The sequence below is a fragment of the Gekko japonicus genome, unplaced genomic scaffold (assembly GCF_001447785.1).
Source record: "Gekko japonicus isolate JY-2015 unplaced genomic scaffold, Gekko_japonicus_V1.1 scaffold562, whole genome shotgun sequence".
Classification (NCBI taxonomy): Eukaryota; Metazoa; Chordata; class Lepidosauria; order Squamata; family Gekkonidae; genus Gekko; species Gekko japonicus.
Genome location: NW_015172569.1, coordinates 805786 through 821101, shown reverse-complemented (window position 1 = coordinate 821101; position 15316 = coordinate 805786). Strand labels below are relative to the sequence as shown.

Genomic DNA, 15316 nt, shown 5'->3' with positions numbered 1-15316 from the left:
CCAATGTCATCTTCTTCTTCTTCAAGGCTTCTGATTGGGCACTGGAGATTTGATTGGCTGTGTAGATTTTTAAAAGTGTTGCTTTGGCAGCAGCTGCCACCACAGCATAAGGATCTCCACTATGGCAGCCATGTTGTGGCTGGCTTCACCTCCTGCAGCAGCTGTTTTGTGGCAACCATTTTGTTACTGTGCCCACCCCATTGCGTCAGAATTCCAGAGGTGCCCAAAGACTCGAAAAGGGGAGCCCTGCTATACATGATGGGGGGAGGAAGGAAGTAACACCTATTTCTGTACATGTGCACCCAGGCACAAAGGGAAGAGGGTCTGTTTTACTCATCTAGAATACTCTTCCCTGAACCAAGGTCAACATAGACAAACCTAAAGGAGACCAGGGAAAGTGTGAATGTAAATGATGATGACGAATACAAATTCAGAGGTAAAGATTGTATTCTGTCACTGCATTCTGCCAGGGTACATGAAAACATTTGAACCAAAACTCAGCAATGATACAAAATCCAATGAATCTTATCTGCCTGAAGAGAAAGAACGATTTCACACCATTTTAATGCAATGCTTTGTTGTTACTTACAAAAGCCAAGCAAACCGGATGCAGTCCCAACAGTAAGGCAAGATGAAGAGTCAGACCACTCATGAGGTTTGACATCAGCATGTTGGGTTAAAAAAGTAGGGGTGAGGGGTTGAAACGGACGATGGGGGGGGAGCTCTCTGGTGAAATTGCCCCCCACCCAACTGCAAGAAGTTCAGGGTTGCTACGCAGAGGCAGCAAAGGCAAAACCACCTCGGGGTGCCTGGAAAACCCTACGGGGTCACCATAAGTCAGCTGCAACTTGACGGCACTTCCACCACCACCAGGAAGAAAAAAGAGGTACCCGTATTTCCCTTGTGGGTTAAAATCAAACAGGAGGAGGGTCGGTTTGCAACATGATCTCTTGTGCCTCTTCCTTTTTTTGATTTCAGATTGAACACACTGCATCTTTCATTCTATATATGGTAACAGTCTTTGACGTAAGATTCTGAGCAGTACTTTACTTGCATAAGAAAATTAATGAGACTGTCCAATAGTTGCTGCAATTTTTGACATCTCCTTTTTTTTTTAATTGGAATATGCATTGAGTGTTTCCAGTCTGTGAGCCACCGTTTTGTTTACCGTATTTGTTGGCATATTTTTGTACAGGTTTCGATGGACTGATGAACTCTGTTTCTGTGGATCGGAACAGCTCTACTGGTGATCTGTTTCTCCCAATTGCTCTCAACCAGGGCTTTTTTTGTAGAAAAAGCCCAGCAGGAACTCATTACCATAATAGGCCACACCCAACAGCAGAAACTCATTAGCATATTAGGCCACACCCTGACAGCACAGCTCATTAGCATATTAGGCCGCACCCCCACATTACCAGAAGTGTGGTCATCCAGCCACGCCCACCTTTTGCTTATTCTGTTTTCCTTGTTTGTTGTCAAAACCCAGGGCTTTTTTGGTAGCAGGAACTCCTTTGCATGTTAGGCCACACACCCCTAATGTAGCCAATTCTAACGAGTTTCTGCTGTTGGGTGTGGTCTATTATGCTAATGAGTTCCTGCTGGGCGTGGCCACCTCGGGAGCCAGCCGGAACTCCGTTCCTGTGCGTTCCTGCCAAAAAATAGCCCTGCTCTCAACTAAATGATGTTGGCCCATCATTTTATTTTAGATAGTTATACTCCGCTTTTCTCCCCAATGGGGGCACTGCTGTCCTCTCCTCCATTGTACCCTCACTACAACAATCCTGTAAGGAAGGTTAGGCTGAGAGAGAGAGAGAGAGAGTAACCGGCCCCAGGTTATTCAGCGAGCTTCCATGGCAGAGCGAATATTCAAACTCAGGTCTCCCAGATTCTAGTCTGACACTCTAGCCATTACAACACACTGTCGATGAGGTTGGCCACGCCATTATATTATATACCACAGCGCCCCAAAAGCAGTGCCCCTAACTGGCTCTCCCTTTAAAGAGGAAGGAGAAAAAATAAAGAACAAAGGGCCAGGGAGAGCATTTTATTTTACCTTTTAGATCCCGTTTGTTCAAGGTGGGAGCCAGAGACGTTTTTGTTTGTGATCCCCCGACAAAACTTATTGTGAAATGCGTTGGGATCTAAAAGGTTGAATAAGCCGCTCTCCCTTGCACCTCCTTCTTCTTCTTTCTCCGGCCTACTGGTGCAGCCTTATTTCCTTCCCTCCAATGTTCCCTCTAAGCTGTGGAGTCTTGTGAGCAAAAATTGTACTTTATGAGCTACTGGCATTAAAGTTGTGAGCTGGCGATTTGGCTACTGCATAAATTAGTTTGCTCTGGAGACCTCCTTCCTGAGTCAAGACAAAAATGCTGGAGTCTAAAAAACTGTGAGCTAGCTCCCACTAACTCAGCTTAGAGAGAGAACACTGCTTCCTTCCCTTTAGATTGTTCAGAATACCTCCGAATTCAGAGCCACAACCCTGAATGTGACAATGTTCAATTAAAGGCCAGCCATAACTACGTTCATTCATGAAGGAATCCCGATAATCCAAGTGCTTAAGAAAACCCGGTCACGTGACCAAAACTTTACGGTAGGCTCTGGGTGTGCACACACCTTCTGCGGGCAATGGCAGGTAGGTCGAGCTCTGGCTATTACGAACACCTGGAAATTAGGAATTGCAACAGAATGTCCGGGCAGCAGCAATTTATCACTGTGCAGAGGATGAAAATTATACCAGCTTGAGGTCAGCCACTTGCAGTTGTCGATCTTGGGAAAACGCCAGCAGCGCTTTCAGAATGCAGAGGCTGAATGTGTTTTTGAAGCCAGCTGTACGGAAAGGGAACCTGACGCCACATTGCATCATGGGTTAAAAAAAGGACAGTTCCGTGTTCCAAATGATATCCTTAGGATTGCCTCCAACTGAGACTTTGAGAGTTCAGGGCAGCCCGGTATAAAGGAAGTCTCCTGTCCCTTTAAGAGTTGTGCAAAAGAGAGAACAAAAAGCAGGCGCAGCTTTTTAGTTTGCAACATGACGGAGTTCTCTATACCTGTTGAAATTCTCTCTTCTTGCTGTTCTATAGCTCTGCAGCAGGTGCCAGGTCTCCTTTGTTTGAGGTCCCTCTGCAAGAGTCAGCACCCAACCGTCACCTGTCTTCCACCTGGCTGAATCCACTTTTTGTCTAGCATGTTTTTAACCCATTTCTCCTCTTAGAAGCTCAGAGGGACACGTGTGGGTCTTCCTCCCCTATTTGAGCCTCAGTATGTTGACCCTGTGAGGTAAGTTAGGCTGAGAAAGAGGGACTGGCCCAAGGTCACCCAGACAACATCCACAGGAGAGAAAGGATTCAGGGCCTCTTAGATTCAAGCCCAACACTCGAATCACACTGACCGCTTATACTGCTTTGAGCTTGTTCTAAAACCCACTGAAGACAAGAAAGCAGTATGTATGGTAGGTGTGATTTCGATCTGACCTTACAATTGCTAGTATTTCAAGTCTCTGCCACAGGAAACGCCAAACAGCTTTGGTCAAGTCCCTCCAGTTAAAATGAGGGAAACAGTGACAACCTCGTATTTTTGGACTGCTACACATGATACACATACTTGATATATATGAAGCTGCCTTACACTGAATCAGACCATGGGTCCATCAAGGTCTACCCAGACTGGCAGTGGCCCTCCAGGGTCTCAGGCAGAGGTCTTTCACATCACCTACTGCCTGGTCCTTTTTAACTGGAGATAGTGGGGACTGAACCTGGGACCTTCAGCATGCCAAGCAGATGTTCTCCCACTGAGCCACAGCCCCTCCCTGGGGCTGTATGCAAGAACTATGATGCTAAAGCACAACAACTTGCTCACAGAGTCCATTGATTTCAAACTAGGGCCTGCAAGACGGAGCTCTTCCGCCAGGCCTTCGAGTAGGAGCCGAAGCCACCACTATTCCACCTTTGCCCCTATGCTCTGACGTATTAACAGCATGATTGCCTGCCCCCCCCAAGGGGGGAGCGAGGCGCCTGGGCACGGCTTAGATGATAAGATCTTAGGAAGTAGTTTGGAAGTTAAGATCTACCCATCTTGTCTAAATCTGTTTGTAAATTTGTTATTGTATTTTATTGTAATTTATTGCTTTAAACTATGTGTTTACTGTTTTAACCCGGCACATGGTGGCCTTGTTAGCCGCCCTGAGCCTTTGGGGTAGGGCGGGATATAAATTCAAATATAAATAAATAAATAAATAAATATAAACTATGGGAAGCTGTAAGAATGACTTGCACCTAAGGGATGTAAAATATCTGCAAGCCAACATGCTGTACAATAAAATAATAATGCACACTGCACCCCATGTAGCTCAGTAAATACACGTAACTGCCACCTTTGGCATTGATCATTATTTATTTGTATGCTACATCTTTGCCAGGCGGCCAATTACTAAAAATTTCACAAATAGTAAAATTTCACTTAAGAAACAAACACAAAACTGTAACAACTATTAAAACATAGTGTTAGAACAGCAGAATGTACAAAAGCAGGACACTGGCAATGACAAAAAAAATCACCATAAAAACCAGATTCAGCACTAAGAATAACTATCAGCAATAAAATATTCATTAAAAGATTTGATTGAATATGGAGTGGTGACGACGAGAACCCAAACACACCATCCAACTCATGAAAACTGACAAAAACAAACATATAATGTGGCCAAGCAAACCATCTCCCTAGACGATCGCGGACTAGGCTCCGGGAGAATCTCTGCAGAGAGACTATTCCACAGATTTGGTGCCACCACTGAAAAAGCCCCGTCTCTGGTTGTCACCCACTTCCCCTTGAGGGCAAGGGTACACTGAGCCAGATGTTCAAGTGTTGATCTTGACTGGTGAGCAGGTTGGCATGAGAACAGACAGTCCTTTGGGAACCCTGGTCCCAGGCCATTTAAACTAAAAAGCAGTAGTCCCCTATGTTGTGCCCACGGGCATCGTAACATTTGACGATGTGTTTCCTGGCATCTGCTTCTTTCTTCAGCAAACCAAAGAGCCAATCCTGGCTTTCCTCTACCTGAATTGCTTCAGATGATCCTATGGGAGATTGCCATTCTGTCTGCAGGGATCACTCATCTGGACAACAGCTGCCTTCATCGTAGGACTTCAAATCTCCTACCTGGGCCTCTCAGTTGCCCTACAGAGAGGGCAAGCCCAACACACATCTCCACCTCAAGCAAACATCCTGGTGAAGGCACGTGGGGGGGGAGGGGGACGCATCCTCCACTGGCAGTTCTGCAGGGTCCAAGGGAGGTCGCTTGTCTTGGACTTAGGGTTGCCGGGTCTTACCTTGCCGCCAGCAGGGCCCCCAGTCTCAGTCCGGGAGTCTTCTGGCGCGTGCGAAGCAATCATATCACCAGGAAGTGACATCATTGTGCCGGGCACGTCAAGCGGGGGATGCTCTAGCATTTGGGCAAAAAACTCTACGGTCACTGTAACGATTTCATGTTTTTGTGTGTGTGTGTGTCTTTAAAAGGTTGGTTTACATTGCTGTGTGAAAGTCTAGTGTGGTTGAAATAGGCAAGTGATGTGATTGGTGAGTGACAGAGAGGGGGAGGGTTTTTGGAATGGATGCTGTGTGGATGATTTGAAAGTCTATCAGGAGTGACTGTTAGAGTGAGACAGTTAAACAGTCAGTTAGTTAGTCAGCAGAGAGTGCTGTGTAAAAGCAGTTGATATGAGTTGGTCCTGAGATTTCTGTGAGAGAAGCAGAAGTCAGTTAAGTTCTGTCTCTGAGTTGAAGGAGACTCAGCCCTGTGTGTGAAAAGAGTGACATTTAAGTCTGTGTTATAGGAGAAATTTACAAGCTGAGAGTCTAGGAAAAAGTACAGTGTTACAAAGTTGCCTATGAAATATCCCTGTCAGTGGAGAGAGGCTTGTGAGAGACACCAAGCCATGGTTCAAATCATTCCCAGTTCTGTTTACATTGTTTGCCCTCGTGTTGATGCTTTCTTTAAATAAATCCTATTTCCTTTAAGTATACCAGCTCAGCAAATAATCCTTCCTCAGACCACATAGACCTTCATGAATGCCTAGACCCATGATACACCTACCCAGTGATAGAAATATATATTATAGTAAGAGGTTGGAAAGCCTTAAAATTCCTGGTGGCAGCCGGATACCCAAAGAAAAATAAACTAAAAGGGACACTTTAAAGTAAAACCCGACCTCCCTAGTAAAGGGGTCGTCACAGTCACCGTTTCTGCCCAAATGCTAGAGCGTCCCCCGCGCAATGTGCCCAGTGCGATGACACCACTTCTGGCTGAAATCATCACGTCGAACATGTCAGATGGGATGGGGCTCTTTGGGGGTGCGGCTCCCCTGCTGGCCAGCGGCGAATTGGGGCCCCCCGAAAGTGAGGGAAACCCCGCCCTCATCGGGGGGATGGCAACCCTATCTTGGACCAGGTGGCAGCATTAATGGATGGATGGGGAGCCCTCCTCCTTCGTCACCCCTGCCAGTTCTTGGTCTCTGAGAAGGTGACAACAGGCACACGGCGTACCCAACATCCCCCTCCAAGGGTCTTCCCACTGCCAATTTGGAGCAGTCACTTATTATTTATTTATTTCATTTATACCCCCCTCTTTCTCTCCAATGGGGACCCAAAAACAGCTTACGTCCTTCCTCTCTCCTACGTTTTATCCTCACCACACCGGCCCTGAGAGACAGTCTAGGCTGTGCATGTGTGACTGGCCCAAGTTCACCCAGTAAGCTTTCCATGGCCTGGCTCACTTACTAGCCCTGGTTACGTGGACCGAGTCTGCATTCTAGGCTCCCCTCTGGCCTGCCCATGTCTGAAGGAATTGCGCACAGGTGCCTTCCAAGGAGACTCCTCCCCAACGGGGGACCCAAAGCGGCTTACGTCATTCTCCTCTCCTCCATTTTAACCTCACACCAACCCTGTGAGGTAGGTTAGGCTGAGAGAGTGTGACTGGCCCAAGGTCACCCAGCGAGCTCCCACGGCACGCGAGGATTTGAAGCTGGGTCTCCCAGATCCTAGTCTCACACTCTTCACCAGCGCACCTCACTGGCTCTCCAGCATTTAGCTGACCTTTTCCTTTAGTAGGGCGGGAAGGCGGGAGCTTTCTGGATTGCAAGCTGGAAAGCCATGGAGATTTTAATACGATGAAGTGTTACGTGGTTCTTCTACTCAAGCCGCAGACCTGGGAACTGACACTGTAAGCATTTTCCAACCCTCCAGTGTCTAAAGCAAAGGTCTCCTTAGGGTTGCAACACATCCTGGGTTGTGAAACCGCGCACAATTTGTTAGAGTGACAAAATGAAAACAGCTTACCTAATCCTTTTTTTAAAAAAAGATCCTATCAAATAGAGAATATGGCGTGTGTGTGTGTGTGTGTACACACACACAGCCTTCAAACATAAAAAGGGGATGTGAAGCAAGATTGACATTATCTATGTATGCAAATAAGACCAGCACCGTGAGAGAGAGAGAGAGAGAGAGAGAGAGAGAGAGAGAGAGAGAGTGAGTGTGGGGGGGGGGTAGAGAGGGAAGGGGTTGTTTGGGGGGGGGGGGAATCACTGCTTGTAACTTGCTGTGCACTTACCTGCTCCAAGTTAGTGCTGGGAGAGAAATGCAAATGAAGGTTTGTATTTGAATATATTTTACAGAAGTCCTTTTTTTTTTTTTTAATCCGCTAGTGAATTGTTTAAGACACAAAAGACAACCCTTACCAGGGATCCTTTTGTGTTTTAAAAAATTCACTCCCGAATTAAAACAAAACAAAACGGTCTTCTGCAGAGTATATATTCAAGCATATCGGCTCATTCAAAGAACTCTTTATAGCACAAAGGTTAAGCAAATGAGGTAGACGGAAAAGGTAAATAAAAAAAAAAAACGGTGGGCCACCGACAAATCCCTGCTTGGTACTTGGGCAATACCCCGCATCACCTGAGCCCATTTCGCAAAAGCAAATTGGGATGTGTGCACAGAAAGAGAAAGAGCCAAAGAGGTTGTTCCAGTTTTCCTAGGAGGTCTGCCAACCTTGTGGCGGGGTCTGGAGATCTCGAGGAATTACAACAAAACTCCATACGACACAGACCACTCCCCCTCGTAGGGTTGCCAGGTCTGGGCTGGGAAATACCTGGAGAATTTGGGGGTGGAGCCTGGGGAGGGCGGGGTTTGGGGAGGGGAGGGACCTCAGTGGGGTATAATGCCAAAGAGTCCACCCTCCAAAGCAGCCATTTTCTCCAGGGGAGCGGATCTCTGTCAGAAGGGGATCAGTTGTAAAAGCGGGAGATCTCCAGGCCCCACCTGGAGGCTGGCAACCCTACCCCCTGGAGGAAAGGGCGCTTTGGAGGTTGGAATCTATGGCATTATATCCTGCTGGGGACCCTCCCTTCCCCAGACTTCCACCCTTTCCAGACTGCAGCCCCAAATCTCCAAGAAATTCCCCACCCAGAGTTGGCAGCCTTCTGCTTCCTGGGGAGCCTCCAGAATGGGTCTTTCTCCACGCTAGGTCAAGGGGGAGGGGGTAGGGAGGAAAGGCAGAGAGGTGAGAAAGGATTAACCGTTTGAGGTCCATCTTGCTCCCGACTTTTCCTGAGCCCAGTAATAAAAGCACAGAGACTTACACTGCGTCTTCATCTGCTTCAGCTGCTCCTTAAAAAGGGCAAATTTTTCATTGCTGTTCAGCTCAAGGTCACTGTTTGTTCTCTCCAGGGCTGTAAACTTCTCCTGGACTAAATCTTTCAAATCTGGGACAGTTTCTGGTTTCTCTCGCTTGATCTGTTATCGAAACAAAACAGAATGCTCTTACTCAAGGTGGGGGGGGGCACCATCTATCTTATGTTGGGAGAGGGGGGCAGATGAAAAAGCAGTAAAATCCTAGCACCTTTCCCCCTGCCATCCACCTGCACCTGCTATTAAATTACAACACGGAAAAGTGGTTAGAAATGGTTATTTATATAGGCTGCAGTTGTCATTAAAAAAAAATTGGATTACTGCACTTTGGCAAGTTATTTGCTCCTGATCAGAACGGAGAAGTCTAGAGAGGCAACAGTAAAATTTTTATAACACTGCAAAGCAGTAGTTCAAGATGTTAACGGCCCCCTACATTAGCACTGCAGAAGTGTGCATATATTTTAAAGCTATCAGAAGCAGAGAGCAGGATGAACTGAAAAATGTCACAGTAGTCACTCCCAAACAGTGTGCTCGAAGAAGGGCTGAAATGCGCATGCTGAATACATCTACTACTCTGTACCCTTTGCATTGGGCTGTCCCTATAGAATCACAGATTCATAGAGTTGGAAGGGATCTCCAGGGTCATCTAGTCCAATGAAGGAAATTCACAAATACCTCCTCCCCACAACCCCAGTGACTCCAGTTCCATGCCCAGAAGATGACAAAAAACCTCCAGGATCTCCAGCCCGGAGAAAAAATTGCTTCCTGCCCCCAAAGTGGCAATCAGCAATTCCCTGGGTGTGTAAGAAAGGGCCACAAGAACTAAGCACTGAGGCAACCCTTCCTGCCCTCCCTTCTCATGGTCTGCCTAAGTCCACAGAATCAGCATTGCCGTCAGATGGCCATCCAACCTCTGTTTGAAATCCTCCAAAGGAGAGCCCACCACCTCCAGAGGAAGCCTGTTCTACTGAGGAACTGCTCTAACTGTCAGGAAGTTCTTGTTTAGCCAAAGACTCTTCCCATTTATTTTCAACCCCTTGGTTCTGGTCCGACCTTCTGGGGCAACCGAAAACAACTCCACGCCCACCTCTATATGACAATCCTTCAAGTCCTTGAAGATGGTTATCATATCACCGATGCAGCACAAGTCCCCCATTCTCCACTTCTCTTTGGCAGTGGGAGTCCTTCGTCCCTCCCAGCGGCAATGCTACACTTGACAGACACAAAACAATCTCAAAAGTATCCCCACTGCCTTGAAAACACTGTACTGTTTTTTGTAAACTGTGCAGGGGGGGGGGCCTTTTGGGAGGAAATCTTACTGGGTTACCCTGCAGTTGCAGACAGGTGACCTGTTTATTGTGCTGGAACCAGACTTTCCCCCCCAAGTTGTGTATTTTTCCAAAAGTAGTGCCTCCAGCAATGCTCCCTCTAAGCCATGGAGTCTTGTGAGCCAAAATTCCACTTTGTGAGCTCCTGGCATTAAAGTTGTGAGCGAGTTATTGGACTGCTGCATAAATCAGTTTGCTCTGGAGCCATCCTTCCTGAGCTAAGACAAAAATGCGTGAGCCGGAGGCTAAAAACTGTGAGCTAGCTCACATTAACTCAGCTTAGAGGGAACACTGGCCTCCAGTCAACTCCACCTACTACCCCCTGTGATCCTCAGTTACCATTTCACCATGTTCCCTCATGATCAAAAGTAAGGTTGTGAGTGGCTGCACATGGCAGGGCTTATTTCATAGTGGCACCCCAAGCGCTTTCATGCGTGCTGAATAATGTATATTCAATGCCTTTAGCAACTGTCTGCAAGTATATTTTGCATAGTAAAATCCAGCTGCAAAGTGCATTGACAGCAGGTTGAAAGTGCATTATCAAGTGTGTTTGAAATCTTTCTCCTCTCTTAGCTGGTTTTTTTTTTTTTTTTTTAAGACAAATGCCCAATAGCAAAGTTTCCTTACTGATAGGTTTTGGGAAACAACTAAATGACAACCTGCTACAAATGCACTGAAATTCTCATCTTGCTGAACAAAATTCTATCAAGTCTTCCACTATTGCCTAACTGTTGCTAGCTGCTTTTGTTTGCCTTTAATAGTGTTTGGATTTCATTTTTGTGCAAGCTGCTCTGTGGATCCCAGGAGTCCAATAAACCAGGATGTACATATCTGGCCAATACATAAACAGGAAATATTGGCTAGATTCGAGTCCCAGTAGCACCTTAGAGACCAAGGAGATTTCTGGGTTTGAGCTTTCAAGAATCAAAGCTCCCTCGGATTCTCGAAAGCTCATACTCCCAAAATCCTGTTGACCCATGAGCCCAACTCCCACTTTGCATACTGTGAAGCAGCATGTTTCAGACTCAGATATTCAAGGAAACCTTTTCCACATCAACTTCCCGGCTAAGGAACCTATGAGCGCAGGCCATGGGAACTCCGTGCATCAGAGAAAAACATATCCTACAGTGCCCAGATCATGCAGCCCTCTGGAGGTTCATCTACCACCCTCAGGGACCAGAGAGCATGTCATAGAATCATAGAATCATAGAGTTGGAAGGGGCCATACAGCCCATCTAGTCCAACCCCCTGCCCAATGTGGGACCAGCCTAAAGCATCCGTGACAAATATTCGTCCAGCCTCTTCTTGAAAGCTGCCAGCGAAGGGGGAGCTCACCACCTCCCTAGGCAGCTGATTCCACCTTTGAGCGGTTCCATTAATGTCCTAGAACAGGGAACTCCAGGGTGGTGCTTGTGGGCACCGTGACACCTGCGGACACCTTTCTTGGAGCCCACAAAGTGTTTTTTTAGAAAGTGGGTGGGGCTGTTGCCCAGCAGGGCTTCTGATTGGCTGTGCAGATTAAAACAAGTTTGTTCCAGTGGCAGCTGCCACGACAGTGTTGGTTTCATTCTTTCCTTCCTCTTTCCCAGTGCATTTTTTTTTAAAAAATCACACCTCTTCTCCCCTGTACTTGGGCTTCCTCTGTGTGGTTGGCTTCTATGGCAGCCATTTTATGGTTGTGCCCACCACCCTGTGTCAGAATCCCAAAGGTGCCCACAGCTCAAAAAGGTTTGAGTCTGGCTCTCACCTGGATAGCCTGGGCAAGCCCGATCTCACCAGAACTTGGAAGCTAAGCGGGGTCGACTCTAGCCAGTCCTTGGATGGGAGACCTCCTTGGAATACAAGAGGTGGGAGGTGGAGGAAGGCTTTATTCAGCCATTGTTTTGAATATCCTCCAGGTCCCCAGTCACCAAAGGTCACCATGACTTCCAGGTGCACACACACACTCATGCATGTGCACACACACAGACACATATGGGGGGAAAAGGATTGAGTCTGGTATGGTCACACATTGGCAGTGATACACAAGGTTTGTTGGGAATTTACTCCGCTGTTACTCAGGGCTCTTTTTGTAGAAAAAGCCCAGCAGGAACTCATTAGCATAATAGGCCACACCCAACAGCAGAAACTCATTAGCATATTAGGCTACACCCTGACAGCACCGCTCATTAGCACATTAGGCCACACCCCCCATGTTACCAAAAGTGTGGTCATCCAGCCACACCCACCTTTTCCTTCTTATTCTGTTTACCTTGTTTGTTGTCAAAACCCAGGGCCTTTTTTTGTAGAAGGAACTCCTTTGCATGTTAGGCCACACACCCCTAATGTAGCCAATCCTAATGAGTTTCTGCTATTGGGTGTGGCTTATTATGCTAATGAGTTCCTGCTGGGCGTGGCCAACTCAGGAGCCAGCCAGAACTCCGTTCCTGCGCGTTCCTGCCCAAAAATAGCCCTGCTGTTACTAATGTTCTCACTTGAGGAGCTTTTGAAGAACTTTTAAGCTTTCCTGCAACACAATTTGGGGGGGGGGGGAACCCACAGTGTTTTATGGCAACAGGCACATGGTTTATGTTATTATCTATCCATTGGTTTAAAAATTCCTGACGCAACAAATCTCACCCCACAGCTGCCGAGGTGATTTATAGAACTGTAGACTGAGAATATTACACCATCGATGATGTAAAATACAAGCTAAACAGCAACAAAAAAGCAATGTAAAAGAAATTTAAAACCCGGAAAGACCAGCTTAGCAATAAAACCAACCATAAAACAGACCATCTGATCATAAAGCAGCCATACATTTCTTTTGCACTCCATGAGAAGGGAGAGGAAATAAAGAATTAAATGAAAACTCAACCAAAGCCTAGGTAGAAAGAACAGGACACACTGAGGGGTGCTTTCACATATGCTAAATAATGCCATTTCAATCAGCTTCTGCAACCATTTGCAAGTGGATTTTCCCATTTCACAGTAAAATCCAGTTGCAAAGTGCACTGAAAGTGGATTCAAAGTGCCTTATTTAGTGTGTGTGAATGCGCATGCCTGATGAGCTTTCTATAACCCCCCCCAACATCGTTTCCCACACACACACTTCTTTTCTACCCCTCCTTGCTGAGGACTTCATGGTTGCCTCGTCAGGAACTCCCCATATTTTCGTTATGCAAATCATTCCATTAATTACCCAACGCCAATTGATGCAATTAATCAAGCCGGATTTCTTTAATCACCCTAATGTTAACTTGGATGGCGTTCCTGAAAGCTTAATCCCAGAGAAACCCTCCTGCAAATTCACCAACACTGCCCCAGTTTCAGATGCACGTGGTTCCGTGTGTGACCATGGCTCTTTGTGTCCACACGCCCGCTGACACCCTCTCCTGATGGCAGCTAATTATTTCCAAACCCATACCCTCGAAATAATAACAGCGCCGAACAATTTCGACAATGAGGAAAGCTCCCGGACGCGGTCGTCCAGGTAGCTATTATCCCATGCCAAATCGCGGCAAAGGGGAGGTTTGATGAATGCCTTCTTGCTCCTACAAGCCAAAACTGGTCATTCCAAAGGGATTATACCCCAGGAGTAAAAGAAGCACTGAGGTGGGTGGGGAACCGGTGTAATAGGAGGAGTCTGCACAGTCGCTAGTTCATGCGCAAGGAACTGGAACACTGTGAAGAGCAAGAAGTGAGGGGGAGGAGGGTCAAGAAGAACTGCAGCCTTCTGAATCCCTTTCACAAGCCTGGCAGCAAGTGCATTAATGACTATGTAGAAATATAGCACCGCAATGAAAGGCTTGGAGGATCTTAATTATCATAACTTCACTGCAGAGGCAGCTGATAGAGCAAGTTTTATCCCAGGGGGAGGAGGAGGAGGCATTTTAAATAAACATCTCAGCAGACCTTTTCAAGTTTCACACAGCCACGCTTTCAGAGGACTGAGACAGAAAGCCCCAGACCGATTTCACACAAGAGCTGTGCTGCGGTCGCGCCTCCCTTTGCCCCGCTTCTATTGGTCAATTTCCCACTCATAGCCATGCGGCTGCGTTTTGACCCATGGCTTCCCCCGATTTTCCCCGCGGTTTCATGATCCTGTTTTTTTAGGATCACGAAACTGCAGGGGAAATCGGGCGAAGCCGCGGGTCAAAACGCGGCCGCGTGGCTTCGAGTGGGAAATAGACCAATAGAAGCGGGTCAAAGGGAGGCGTGACGGCAGCGCAGCTGTTGTGTGAAATCGGTCCCAGTTTCAGTTTTCTCCCTTTGACCATGAATTCGCGAGACGGTTTCAGGCGTCCACTTATTACTCGGCCTCATATCCAACGTGGGAATAACAATACTAATAGGGCTTTCAAACGTTTTTATTCCACCTTTCCAACCAGTTCAGGGTTCCCAAGGCAGCAGACAGTCAAAATATAGAGAATATGTTAATTGAAATGGTTACTTGAAAACTTGAAAGAGAAAATGTATAATGATAATGGGACAATAATACGGAAAGGAGGGGGGGAGCATTGCGGGAAGCCACCGAGAGGGGGGGGAAGATAAGAGAAAAGGATATTTGTCAAAAGAAAAGATGTAATGTTTAACATGTTGTTATATCCAAAAAATAAAAAGTTTGATTAAAAAAATATATTCTTTAAAAAATTAAATGCATATGTGTCCTATGCACCATCTCATTTATGGTGACCCTATAAATCAGCATCCTCCAAACTGTCCTATTTTTTTTTTTACTATTTATATGAGTATTTTGTCTGTGTATGTATGTGCTTGCAAGCCTAGAAGTCATGGTGCTCACAAGACTCCACAGCTTAGAGGGAACATTGCTGGAGACCCCTAGTGGGGCTTGGATGTTTCAAAGAGGTGGCTTGATAATGCCTCTGCGTCCTGGCTCTGGTATTCCTTGGAGGTCGCCATTCCAAATACTCGCCAGTGTCAGCCCTGCTTAGCTTCCGTGATCTGACAAGATTGGGCTTGCTTGGGCTTGCCTATTATTAACAACCTTGCTCTGGTCCTGTGAACTGAGGGACATGGCTTCTTTAATTGAGCCAATCCATCTCATGTTGGGTCTTCCTCTTTTCCTGCTGTCTTCAACTTTTCCTAACAGTGGCCCCTGCCACACGGCAGGGAAAAGGACGGTCGAACTGCGGCTAATCTGAGCCGCATCAAAGTTGAGACGGCGCGGCGGGATCTCACGGATCCCCCGAGCCGCGGCGCCGTCGCTCCCCGGCACAATCAGATGCCGGGGAGAAAGCGACGGTGGGAAGGGGAGGCTGGCAAACTGCGCATGCTCACACATGCGCAGTTCAGCCAGGAGCCAGGGATGC

The 15316-nt window shown here is 46.9% G+C and overlaps 1 protein-coding gene across 1 annotated transcript in view; it reads right to left on the bottom strand.

Moving 5' to 3' along the window:
- Nucleotides 1–8627: 8627 nt before the first annotated feature.
- NSMCE2 (NSE2/MMS21 homolog, SMC5-SMC6 complex SUMO ligase) overlaps nucleotides 8628–15316 on the bottom strand; it is a gene marked incomplete at its 3' end in the record, with an annotated part of 173316 nt that continues 166627 nt past the window's right edge. The window contains exon 4 of the mRNA XM_015421344.1: nucleotides 8628–8781. Within this exon, the coding sequence (XP_015276830.1) occupies nucleotides 8628–8781 (154 nt within the window). The remainder of the gene's footprint in view (nucleotides 8782–15316) is intronic.